Below are 14,117 nucleotides of genomic sequence, written 5' to 3' on the forward strand. Positions count from 1 at the left end.
ATTTTGTGAATACAAATACAAATACAAATATTTTAATTGGCACAAACTCATTCACAATAAATGGTTAAAACCTATGGCATTACATACAACTATAATAATTGACATGGTAGAATGAAAGGTTCCATGATAACATATCATGCTAAATTATGAAAAGTTACAAAATGATGTATTATATAAGTTCACTATTTCTTATATTTAGACATTCTGATATGAAAGAGGAAGACAGTCTAAGTAATAATGCTGAGCTATTATTGACCAATAGAGATATTTTTTCATCAGCGGTAATGTTACGCTGTATTTGAAATATAACATTTATTTCAATTTCTAATATTTCTCGCTTTGAGGTATATCTATTACATTTTAATAAGAAATGTTGTTCATCCTCAATTTCCCCATTTTTACAGACAGGATAGTATCTTTCCTCTCTAGGAATATTAAGATGTCTTCCTCTTTCAATCATTAAAGGATGTGCACTTATGCGTATTTTGCATATTGCTGCTCTATCATTTAAATTGTTTAGTGAATCAACATATGATGGTCTTTGACCCATTTTGTAGACTTGACGAAAGAAACTGAGCTTAGAAGACTCCTGTATGTTTGCATTTTGATTTTGCAAGCACTGATAATAAATTCTCTGTTTTACTTGTCCCAAGTGCTGCTTTGTTAGACAACTTTTTTTCAACAAGATATGAATATCCTAATTTTTGTAAAATGCACTGAGTTTTTAGGATCCAGGGGTTTGAAAATTTTGTTGCATAGAAAATTTGATTTACAAGTGTATTTTCTGATGAAAGTATATGCTCTAGAAAATTTATGCTTGAAAAAACAATTTTATTTTTGAGTGGAATTCTACCAAGCTCAGCACGACAAGCATCATTTGAAGCCTTGCAATGAACACCAAGTGCTTCTTTAATAAATTTAATGTGTAATATTTCAAAGGGTTCAGAGTCCCTTAATGATGAGTTAACACCCCAAATTTTAGAACAGTACATCAGTATAGGTACAATTTTTCAAGTAGTCTACATGGATTATTCAGTCCAACAGTTTTCTTAATTTTGAAATAGGCCTTTCTTGCCTTTTCCATAAGAGTATTAATGGCTAAATTGAAATTACCATTACATTTTATTACAATACCTTAATAAGAATAATGACTAACAGTTTCAATGCAAGAATCATTGTAAGTAAATTCGTCCAAAAATTTTTTACCATTTGAATTAAATACAATAACTTTGGACTTATTTGTGTTAACTTGTAGTTTCCAACAATCACAAGTCTCTTTCATTTTACATTTGAATAGGATAAAGCTTATAACGTACTATATGTAGTTGTGCTTAACGTACTAGAATTTCGTTTCTTGAACATATTTACAAATTGTGTAAATTTTATAGATAAAAAGATCGTGTTGATATTATCCGGAAACTATAGGAAAGAAAAAATAACAAAACATTGGTATTTTGTACACAACTTTTGGACAACATAGATATAAGCTTCAACTTAATACAAAAAGCATGTTATTCACAATAAGTTCGTTGTAAAATATATTTTAAGCCAGTTATCTTTTTGGGTAAAGTATTTCTTTATATATCCGAATGTTAATGACATAAGGCTTTTTTGGTAATGTTTGCAGTTTTTACATTGACTAAATCTAAATACAAGAAGTTAGAGAACCTGAGGCAAAAATAAAGACAAAAACATGATACAAAATACATTTCGTAATATAATGAACATCTGAAATATGTTATTTGGTATATTTAGTATACAATTGATTTTCGAATTTAATGTCCCAAAAGTGGCCTTATCATACCTCCTCCTTTACTATACTGTAATTTTCATTCAGTGATTAGAACAGAACAGCACTTCGAAATTATAGCATTGCTTCAAAGTCGGGAGTGGTATTTTTTGTCTTCTGCCGTAATCAGCCATTTAGTTTTCTGTTTCGAATTACTTCACATTTTGTTTTACCCTTGGCCTTTTTGTAGTGTGCTTCATACGTCGTATAATTCTGTTTCTTCACGCCAGTTTCATTTTAACTTTTGTTAATAGCTGTCTTATTGGCAATTATACCACATTGCCTCGCTTTCATTTACATATTTAAAAAAATCCAAAAATATCTTTAAAAAAATCCATTAATTGCTATATTGCATGAAACAACTGTTGCTTAAATGTTTTCAGGCCTCAAATTACAGAAAGTATAAAATGAAAGAAAGATCAGCATTTGGTAACTATCACAAGGTCCTCTTGGCAATGTTGGAAATGTTGTTTTATATTTTTCTTTTCTTGTTTCACGTTGTGGTACCTTGTCAGATAACCATTACTGGAAACAATAACGTGAGTTGTTGCACTGATTTGGAAAAGAAGGTCAGAGAGCTCGAGTCAAAAGTCCAAATCAATGCATTGAAGACAAAGGTTGAAGCACTGGAAGGGCGTATTGGAATGTTGGAACATGGAAAAAGTGGTACGTGCAAAATTTTATGAACTTTTTAAAAATATTGTTTCACAATCTTGGACATTCTTGTCTTCTTATTAGATAATTTACTTGCATGCTTTGATTTTGAATTACTTGTACATCATTGGTTTTATAAATGTATATCATCAAAAAGTTGTGGAATTTATCTCGATTTAAATCATTCATTGATTTTTTTCTTTAGTATATAGAAACAGAATTTATTTAAAAATTAAGGGTGGAGAAAAACCATCGAGAAAAACATGCGTTGCTCAATATAAATAATATCTGTAGATTGATAACTTCATAAACCGAGTTGAACGCTGCGTGGTTTTATGTTACTATGTGTGTTTTTGACTTAGTCTTTTTATGAAAACACTAGTACCATACATCAAAAAGTTAAATATATTTCACATGTACATATATAAGTTTTTCTTGTAAACTTTAGACTGTTACAACAGAGTAAACACTGAACAAAAATATGTTTGAAAACCATCTTATAAAGGATTAACTTAGAAATTCTTATCACCAAAATGTCATATTTCATTTATTATGCATGATATTGTGACGTGAAAAGACATTCGGATTTTACCTTTTTTTTATGAGATATCTTATTTTAGGCGCGCTGTCGCGTATGTCTTATCAGTATTTTAAAAATAAGGGATAAACCATATTTTTTGTTGCATTTTTTCTATTTTCGTAAACAAATATATGACATAGTATAGTCTGATCACACTTTATCATAGTAATATATTGAACCCAAAAGTGAGCTTTAAATTCATACTTATTTTACAGCTTTTCTTTACAGGTCGGTAGTCTGTTTCAGTCTGTTTACATATATATACTGGAATTTGATTGGACAATATATATTAACTTCATTTCAAGGTTAAATTCCACATTGTATGGCAATTTTTATTGTACAATTAAATCCCAGTATTTATTAAACAGACTGAAACTCCAACTACCTATTGTTTGCAAACACTCAAGCACACATGATAAGCAAGTCGATCAAAGTTTTGTTTTGCATGCTTTTATAGAAAAGCTGTAAAAGTCGTATTTTTTTAACCAGGATTGTGTGGTAAGAAGAATCTAGCATTGCATAAGAAGTGCGGACAAAGTTCATATGGTGAAGGACATCCTTCATGTGGTATTGGTAATAATGGGAATCTCAATACCTATATGCACACAATAGTCTACTGGAAGAATGGTGATTGGCACGGCGAAAGTAACCCGTATTGGTGGGTTGATTTGGAAAACAGTTGTCTGATAAAAAAAATCAGAATTTACAACAGGAAAGACTGCTGTGGTAAGTTTTTAATTTCAATAATCGTTTTTTTATGTTCATTGTTAAACCACAGTCACATGAATTGCCAGCAATAAACATGATAAAGATAGAAAATCTTAGGTGAAAAAAATAACACAATTTGTATTACAGAGAACTGAAAGCTAGTATACTACTGGTAATAGTATAATATAACAAACATGCACGTTACAATCTCCCTCTCCCAGCCCCCAAAACACAGACACCATCAATTTTCAATTAAATATTATTATTGCAAGAAATTCAGGTGTATGTGGTTAAACTCTATAGAAGAAATTAGATAAAGTATTTGTTAGAAATTGGGGTTTTATGACAAACGCGATAACTTTTGTTTTCTTATTGGTATGTTAGCTTTTTATCTGAACCGACAAATGTTCTGATTTTGTGTCATAGATGGAAAGCATATATCCTTTGTTTTTTTTCTATTAAAAGAACAGTTCATGATAGCACGGATATCAATCAAGAACTAGAGCAATATGATATTTCAATGAACACACTTTTCTCGTAAACATATAATACTAAGACTAATTAATGAAATCATTGCCAACTAGAATCAAGTATAAAAAATGTAATTTTTGTCATTTAATACAGAATCACACAAAGTACAATTTACACATTAAGACGAAATAAATCAATACATATACATGATTTACTTGTATGTTATTTGCTTGAATATACCTTTGTTACCTTTCGCCTCTCTTTTATAGGCTTTAGACTCCGTAATGTGGAAGTTACCGTTGGAAAGGCTTTATCTAGTATGAAGTTATGTGGGTTCTATAAAGGTCCAGCTGCAGACGGAGAAATTGTAAACATATATTGCAGAATACAAATGATAGCACGTTACGTCAAAGTGATGATAAAAGAGAAGGATACAAAAGACACGTTCATCCATGTTAATGAAATTGAAGTTTACTCTCAGTAAATATAAAAATAAAAAAGATATTGAGTACATGTGTTTTTTGTTATGAGGACTTTAAATATAAGTATTTTGGTTAAGATTAAACATGGACACAATTTAGGTTTCAGCGTTTGATACGGTGCTTTTTGTCCGCTTTTGCTTTTTGTCCGATTATTTTGCTTTTTGTCCGATACTTTTGCTTTTTGTCCGTTGCTTTTTGTCCGTTTTGCTTTTTGTCCGATAATTTTGCTTTTTGTCCGACACTTTTGCTTTTTGTCCATTGCTTTTTGTCCGTTTTGCTTTTTAGCTCACCTGGACCATAGGACTAAGTGAGCTTTTCTCATTTTCTCACTATTCGTCGTCGTCATTAATTTTTACAAAAATCTTCTCTTCTGAAACTACTGGCAAAATTAAAGCAAACATGGCCAAAATCATCCTTAGGGTATTTAGTTTCAAAAAAGTATCCGATGACCCCGCCCAATAATTAAGATGGCCGCAATATCTAAAAGAAGAGCATCGCATACAATGTAGATTTTGGCTTATATATCTGAAACAAAACCATAGAGATAATCTAACAAGGGATAAGAACATTTCGCCTCATAAAATAATGTGGACCAGTCAGAACTTTTCATGTGGGACAATATGAGCTCTTAATTAAAAAAAAAGTGGGACAATCGGGAATAAGCCCTACAGACTTGAGCAATTCTAAAATAAACATTGTTGATGTATCTCTTTTAAATTTTCTATTAAAAAGTGTTTTACATTTACGAATGCACTATATTGTATCTGTATCTAAAATATTAAACGCATTTATTTTGTGATAGAAATTAAGTAAATGCTTAAGTATCCATTTCATTACTTTTCCCCCTCTTTTCGAGTTTGTCAAACAAAAATAAACTACTTTGTTGAAAATGCTGTTGTGTTAACCAAAGTTTCCTTAATCTTATTACTTGAATAACCTCGAACTTCCTCGTCATTTGGATATAGTTGCTAAATAATTCCGAAATGTATAGATTAATACAGTTTATCTAAATAAATAGCTACACATGTATTACGTAAACTTTGTGATAGTGTTCCAAAAATGAAGTTTGTTTGTTTGTTATATTTGTAATATTTGTAATGTTTAAGAAAAATAAAGTTGTTGGAAATATGACGAAAATATTACCAGACTTAAAAAAGTTTTTTTTTAACTGAAATGTTGCAAAATATTTTGGAGCGACTGTCAATCGGCCATTCGCATATAAGTGCAAATGGTGACTATATATTATTAGCGGGAAGAAGAAACTGTGCGTTTAAGCAATAACATGTCGTAAATGTGTGCACTTCCACATGTAGCAAACGCCGACACCATTTAACATAATGATTAAACTATTCAAACGAGAAAACCATTGATTTACAAAACACTATACGACAAACAAATACAGAAACAAACAACAACTATTGAATTACAGATTGAAACTCCGTTCCTGACTTATTCGTATGATTATCATATATAATATTTAGCGCGGTTAAACATCAATTTAGAATTTCAATAACGAAACCATCACTCAAGGATTATTTGATTTGATAAATTTCTAAACTATTCTAAAGTTTCGAGCATATAAAAAAGAAGATGTGGTATGATTGCCAATGAGACAACTATCCACAAAAGACCAAAATGACACAAACATTGACAACTATAGGTCACCGTACGACCTTCAACAACTTGATGAGCAAAGCCCATACCGCATAGTCAGCTATAAAGGCCCCGATAAGACAATGTAAAACAATTCAAACGAGAAAACTAACGGCCTTATTTAAGTAAAAAAATGAACGAAAAACAAATATGTAACACATAAACAAACGACAACCACTGAATTACAGGCTCCTAACTTGGGACAGGCACAGATTTAAATAATGTGCCGGAGTTAAACATATTAGCGGGATCCCAACCCTCTCCCTAACCTGGGACAGTGGTATAACAGTACAACATAAGAACGAACTATAAAAATCAGTTGAAAAAGGCTTAACTCATCAGATAGACACAAATACAAGTGGACGTGGCCGGGTACTTATACATCCCGACACAAAAAGTCACAATGAACAGATCTGAGAGTACTCGCAGTTATCTGACAGCTATTTCAAAGCCACTAACAACTAATAAAAACTCATGCCTCTGAGACTTAACGTTCGTTTAAGTCTTTGAATATCCCATGTATTCTACAAATTGGTGTACGTACACCATTGCTCACACGTTTGAGGATGACAGACTAACTTACGACCAGAATGTATAAGAATTAGTCTATATAACAAGATCTAAAATATTTCTAGTGTAAAAGACTTTAACCTCGCCACATTATTTATGTATGTGCCTGTACCAAGTCAGGAGCCTGTATATTCAGTGGTTGTCGTTTGTTTATGTGTTACATATTTGTTTTTTCATTTATTTTTTTGACATAAATAAGGCCGTTAGTTTTCTCGTTTGAATTGTTTTACATTGTCTTATCGGGGCCTTTTATAGCTGACTATGCTGTATGGGCTTTCCTCATTGTTGAAAGCCGTACGGTGACCTAATGCTGTTAATGTCTGTGTCATTTTGGTCTTTTGTGGATAGTTGTCTCATTTGCAATAATACCACATCTTCTTTTTTATAAGAATGCCAACTCCTCACACGTACAATTATTACTTCATTTTCTTTTTTTCACTCATCTAATTATTATGTCTATTTTAATTCAATATTGTATCCATATAAATGTATATGAACGCTTACATATATATAATAATTGCGATATCATATATAAGAGAGAGGCAAAGTGTACCAAAGGATAATCACACTGAAAAGGGTTGAAACAAACCAACAAAGCCGCAGCTGAATGAAAAACAACAAGATACACAACAGTCCACAAAACAAATGGTCCGAGAACACAATTAATTCGTAGTGCATTTCTTTTAGAACATAAATGAAAATTAAAAAAATCCCACCTGCGCTTTCTCAATGAAACTTTTACAGTGTGTTGTACTAATTTTGGGACAAATTATATCAAAATTATAGAAAACTTCATCGCGTCTAACTCAAAATATGGACAATTTTGTGTTTAGGGTGTCTTGAAATCTTTTGACAGCTTCCGAAGTGCTAATTTTTAACCTTTTTCAGCTGGACCAAATCACTACTTTCCTGTAAAATTGTAATTTCACCCCCCCCCCCCCCTACTTACAATGTGAGGCATTAAACAAGGAGAAATAAATTTGGAAGGGGTATAAAAATTATTGGCAAGTAACCCACTGTTATCACTAGGGACTAATAACGAAAATCAAGGGACGACAATTGTGGTCTCGGACGAAATCATTGAAATTTAAAATCTGAGCAACAAGAACCAATGCAACTGTGATGATGTATGGTTAACTGGGAGAGTAAGATAATCCTGCTCCGTCCATTAAGTTTTAAAAAGTCATGTATTAAACTCAAACTCTCGAACACGTTGTCTTGGAAGATCTTTATTCCAAGGGGGTCCTTAATAGTTGCTTTTTGATAATCCTATAAGGAGTTTATAATTTAACTCCTTGCGAACACTTTCATAAGGAACGAAAATTCCCATCTGCATCTTTTTGAAAAGATTGCAAATATTGTTTAAATTAAATAGGGTATCCCATTTCAAACCCAGCGTCTCGGAAAATCTCATTTTAGGGCACTAGACAATGATTAAATGTAGTAATTCGATAATAATACATGGATTTCTCGCGAAAACATCGTTAAGGCGAAATTTAAAGTTTGTCTTGGCTGATTGAAGAAATTTCACAATAAAAACTGAAACACAAAAACGCAAAAACGCATAAAGATGTTTATTCAGGACAATAACTTATATAAAACAACAGCAGAAATACATATAATGTATCACCAATGGAGGTTGTAAAATACTGTAGGTGATACTTAAACGTAATGTTCTATTTATTTTTTTTGTCGTTAAGGGGACTGGAGGGTATTAATCCATTATTTTTTAAATATACATGTAGGATTTTGCTTGTTTTTCTATAGATGAACTTTTATCATATACTAAATAGAAAAATCAAATAAAAACATGGGGTTATCGTTCACTTAAGCTCACGATCTGCCCTCGAAAGAAGCAACCATTTTTGTTAAGGTACTTTTTTTAAGTTGAACTAATAGGAGAAATAGAGAGATATATATATCGAAATAAAAAAAGAACTAAATTACAGAAATCGATTTAATTTTACAAATGTTTTGTTTACGTAAAGCATATTTGAAAAATATCTATAGGTCACCGATGAGTTGAAAAAGACATTTTAATTCTAATGCCAAAACAAAATGTCATTATTGCACTAAAGGGAGACAATTTGGAGCTTTTACAGTGATATAAACATTTGAAAAATAAATCTGAGGCCAAAATCATTCGATTTTTTGGGTTGATTTTTGAGCCAATTCATAAAGTTATAACTGATAGTGTAATAAATAAAATTTGTAATGAAAACAAAAATGATAAAATTTTTGCTGAAATTACCCTCAAGCCTCCGAAAGAGCAAGTATTGCACAAAAAAAAAAAAGGAATCATCCTTTAACGGAAACAACTCTTGAAATCATCGGCTATTCGTCGATGACTTAAGGCTATTTATTTCTGAAATCTAAATTTTGTTTTGCTGTTCTGAGTGTTCAAGATGTTACATGCAGCTAAAATATTGGTAAAACATTTGAAAAAATACTGATCTGTATAAAATTTACACAAAAGTAAACGAATGAAAGCCACTGGAATGCAGTCCAGGACTCGGATAAATAAGCACATTTAAACAAGAGTGCACACACTGAAATGTCTCGCCTACTTTACTCATCATTAATATTATGTTGATAGCCCTAAGTATAAAGATTTATTACAAACTGCCACATAAACTTAACATTAACCAAGATAGCTAAACAAAGACCAAATGAATTATGAAAATGAGGTAAAGACCAGGCAGACATGAACAGCTAACAATTCTTCGATACAACAAATATAATTGACCTATTACTTATAGTTTAAGAAAAACAGACCAAAACACAAAAACTTAACACTGTGCAATGAACTGTGAAATTGAGGTCATGGTCAAATAAAACCTGGGAGACTTATATATAGATCATAAGATATTTTCATGCACCAAATATAGTGACCTTTGGCATATAATATTAGATAAAAAGACCAAAACTCAAAAACTGAACTTTGACCACTGAACCATGAAAATGAGGTCAAGGTCAGATGATATCTTCCCGCTAGACATGTACACCTTACAATCATTCCATACAACAAATATTGTAGACTCATTGCATAAAGTATGAGAAAAACAGACCAAGACAGAAAAATTTAACTATAACCACTGAACCGTGAAAATGAGGTCAAGGTCAGATGACACCTGCCAGTTGGACATGTACACCTTACAGTCCTTCCATACACCGAATATACTAGCCCTGTTGCTTATAGTATCTGAGATGTGGACTTGACCACCAAAACTTATTCTAACCTTTGTTCACTGATCCACGAAATGAAGTCGAGGTCAAGTGAAAACTGTCTGACGGGCATGAGTACCTTGCAAGGTACGCACATACCAAATATAGTTATCCTATTACTTATAATAAGAGAGAATTCAACATTACAAAAATTCTGAACTTTTTTTTCAAGTGATCACTGAACCATGAAAATGAGATCAAGGACATTGGACATGTGACTGACAGAAACTTCGTAACATGAGGCATCTATATACAGAGTATGAAGCATCCAATTCTTCCACCTTCTAAAATATTAAGCTTTTCAGAAGTTAACTTACGCCGCCGCCGCCGGATCACTATTCATATGTCGAGCTTTCTGCAACAAAAGTTACAGGCTCGACTAAAATGACAGGTTATATGAACTGAGTGGCAATAAAAGCACAAGTCTAACACTTGCTTTTAAAAAAAATTAAAATCTTTATTTAAAATGGTCCTCTTTAAACAAACAAAAATTGAATATGAAAATTTACAATTCCAACAATAGATCGATATTAAACAGAAATGTTTCATTATCATTTTTCGGCTACAATTGGTATATGAACCATCCAAATGTCAAAATATCAACATAGAGTATTTACAAAGAATGTTTCTGTTATGTTGTGCAACTAAATCTCTACAGCAAATGGTAGTGACAACACTAGATGTTAATTAGGATCCAGCGAAAAGCCAGGCTTTTGTCCACGAAGGTAGCAAATTGTCGGTGTGACTATCGCTGACGGCTTTTGGTAACACACGATATGGTTGTTGGTCATGTTGTTATCACCAAGGGAAGGTAATCGTGCTCTTAATTTCCACACAAACTGATATAGCTCCAAAGGTTTAACAATGAACACCAATGGACACTCATGTCAATTGGAAGGCCACGCGGAATCAATATCGGAGATGTTAAAGACAAATGCATCGGTCATGCTGGGCTTTTGTTGCTTAATGTCTAAATGGACATGGCCTATAATTAAAAGATCCTTTTGAGGAATTTGTGGATTATTTGGTCAACTGTATACAGTCTACGAGCAATTGCATCCTGGGAAAAGCCTCATTAGATAAACCCCAATTTGTTTGTAATTGGTTGTCAGAAAGACCTGGCATATAGTCTTATATTTATTGAACTTACTTACTTACAATAAGGGATAAGCCAGCGAGTAAGTCAGCAAAGGGTTAGGGAAGTACCTTGGTATATAAAAAAGTCGAAATAAACAATTGCCGGCTGGCCAAGAGATTCTCCACGTGGGGTATGATGCCAGAGGTAGAAGTAGGCATTGCCTTAAAAAAGGCACAGATCACTTAGGCCCAAGACCCGTACGAGTTTGACAACAATGAATTAAAAGGGTAAGGTGGTACCTCTGTTTGCAACGAAGTCGAAATACACTTTAATAATTGCCGGCTGGCCAAACTAAAAGATTCTCCACGTAGGCCATCTTACCAGAGATAGAGGAGGGCATTGCCATACAAATTTCTTATAGCACTTATGCCCTAGACCCGTACGAGTTTGACAATAATGAATCAAAAGGGGGAGATGGTACCTCTGTTTACAACAAAGTCGAAATAAAGTATTGCCGACTGGCCAAACTACGAGGTTCTCCACATAGGCCATTTTACCAGAGATAGATATGGTAATTGCCTTTAAAATGGCATATAACACTAATTCCAAAGACCTGTACGATTTTGCCTGCAAGGGGTTAAAAATAAAAGGTGTTACCTTTGTTTACAACTAAGTCGAAATAAACCTCTACCTCTGGTATAATGATCCACGTAGAGAATCCCGGAGTTTGGCCTACCGGCTACAGTTATTTTGACTTTAATGTGAACAGAGGTACCACCTCCTCATTTTAGCTCTTTACTGACAAACTCGTACGGGTATATGCCATATAAGTGCTATAGGCTATTTTAAAGGCAATGACCACCTATACCTCTGGTAGCATGGCCCATGTGGTGAATCTCGTAGTTTGAACAGCCGGCAATATTTCATAACGACTTTGCGATATACTAGAATACCCTCCTTTCCTTTTGCTGGCATAAGTGCTATAAACCATTTTAAAGGCAAGGCCCACCTCTACCTCTGGTATCATGATAAACGTGGATCATCTTTTATTTTTGGCCATCCGGCAATAGTTTATTTCGACTTTGTTATATACCAGGGTACCCTCCTTACCCTTTACTGACAAACTCGTACAGATCAATGGAATAAGAAGAATGGGCCATTTTAGATGCAATGTCCACCACTACCTTTGTTATAATGGCCTATGTGGAGAATTTTTTTGTTTGGCCAGCCGGCAATAATTCATTTCGACTTCGTTGTAAACATAGATACCACCTCCCCCTTTTAACACTTTGCTGAAGCACTGGTACGGGTCTACGGCATAAGTGGCCATTTTTGAGGCTATGGCCACTTCTACCTCTGGTATCATGGCCCATGTGGAGAATCTCTTCGTTTAGCCAGCCAGCAATAGTTTATTTCGACTTTGTGATATACTTAGGTACCCCCCTTACCCTTTGCTGATTAACTTACACGGGTCTGGGACATACGTGTTATGGCTATGTTAGAGGTAATGCCTACCTCATCCTCTGATATAATACCCCCGCGTATAGAATCTCTTAGTTAGGCCAGTCGGCTTAATTTATATTTTCGTTGTAAAAAGAGGCATCGCATCCCCCCTTTAACCTTTTGCTGACAAACTCGTACAGGTCTAGGGCGTTAGTTTTATCAGCCATTTAAAAGGCAATGCACACATTTAACCTAGGATTAATGGCCAACTTGGAGAATCTCGTACTTAAGCAAGCCGGCAATAATTTATTTCGACTTCTTTGTAAACAGAGGTTCCAACTCCCTTTTAAACCCTTTGATGATACCGCGTACTTCTCTAGGGAATAAGTGATTTAGGCCATTTTAGAGGCAATGACAACCTCTACCTCTGGTATCATGGCCCACGCAGAGAATCTTTTAGCCATCCAGCAATAGTTTAGTTCGACTTTATCATATACTAGGGTACCAACCTTATACTTTGCTGACTAACTCGTACGGGTCTAGGTCATACGTGCTCATGGTCATTTTATAGAGGCAATCCCTTCCTCTACCTCTCATATTATGGCCCGCGTGGATAATTTCTTAGTTTAGCCAGCGGGCAACAGTTTATTTCAACTTCGTTATATACCGGGCTAATTCATCCCCCTTTTAACTCATTGTTGACAAACTCGTTCGGGTCTATAGCATAAGTGCTATGAGGCTAGCCATTTTTAAGAGAATGACTACTCCAACATCTAGTATAAGGGCGCACCTAAAAATGTCTTAGTTTGGGCAGCCGTCACTATTTTTGGTGGACTGTGTGATATACTAGAGTATTCCCCTTACCCTCTTCTGACCAACTCGTACGGGTCGAGGACATAAGTGCCATGGCCCATGGACCATTTAAGAGGCACTGCCTACCTATACATCTGGTATAATGGCCAACGTGGAGAATCTCTTAGTTTGAAGAGCTGGCAATAATGAGGTTTATTTTTACTTCGTGATATACCGGCGAACTCATGCCCCTTTTAATTCGTTGCTGATAAACTCGTGTAGATCCAGGACATAAGTGCTATAAGCCATTTATAAGGGTTTGACTACCTCTTCTTCTGGTATAATGGCCTACCTGGAGTATGTCTTAGTTTAGCCAGCTTTCAATAGTTGTTTTTTAGACTTAGGGATATACAAGAGTATTCCCCTTGCCCTCTGTTGACCAACACCTACGGGTCTAGGATATTAGTGTTTCGAGCCATTTTAGAGGTAATGCGATATATTGTAAAAGACCTGAAATTTCATGTACAAATCATTTATAATGTGAGTATGGTCTGTATTTAACTCCTAAAAGGACATGGTATTTTGAAGTTCAAAATGAAACCTGCCAAAAATATACACATTTTATATCGGACATAAAGCAAAATTATCGGACAAAAAGCAAAACGGACAAAA

At 33.9% G+C, this 14,117-nt stretch overlaps 1 protein-coding gene across 1 annotated transcript; it reads left to right on the top strand.

Moving 5' to 3' along the window:
• Positions 1-2,215: 2,215 nt before the first annotated feature.
• Positions 2,216-4,711, top strand: LOC139490334 (fucolectin-like). The gene is made up of 3 exons (XM_071277155.1): positions 2,216-2,455; positions 3,513-3,749; positions 4,472-4,711. Exons 1-3 carry the CDS (start codon positions 2,245-2,247, stop codon positions 4,684-4,686), a joined length of 663 nt encoding a protein of 220 aa, XP_071133256.1. The 5' UTR covers positions 2,216-2,244; the 3' UTR covers positions 4,687-4,711.
• The last annotated feature ends 9,406 nt before the right edge of the window (positions 4,712-14,117 follow it).

Source organism: Mytilus edulis, chromosome 9, assembly GCF_963676685.1.
Source record: "Mytilus edulis chromosome 9, xbMytEdul2.2, whole genome shotgun sequence".
In the NCBI taxonomy this organism is placed as follows: Eukaryota; Metazoa; Mollusca; class Bivalvia; order Mytilida; family Mytilidae; genus Mytilus; species Mytilus edulis.

Excerpts from the sequence above, each read along its gene's own strand:
- LOC139490334 (XM_071277155.1), top strand. The coding sequence starts at position 2,245 with ATGTTGGAAATGTTGTTTTATATTTTTCTTTTCTTGTTTCACGTTGTG. Across the intron at positions 2,456-3,512 it reads GTTGGAACATGGAAAAAGTG|GATTGTGTGGTAAGAAGAAT; the intron begins GTACGTGCAAAA and ends TTTTTTAACCAG. Across the intron at positions 3,750-4,471 it reads CAACAGGAAAGACTGCTGTG|GCTTTAGACTCCGTAATGTG; the intron begins GTAAGTTTTTAA and ends TCTCTTTTATAG.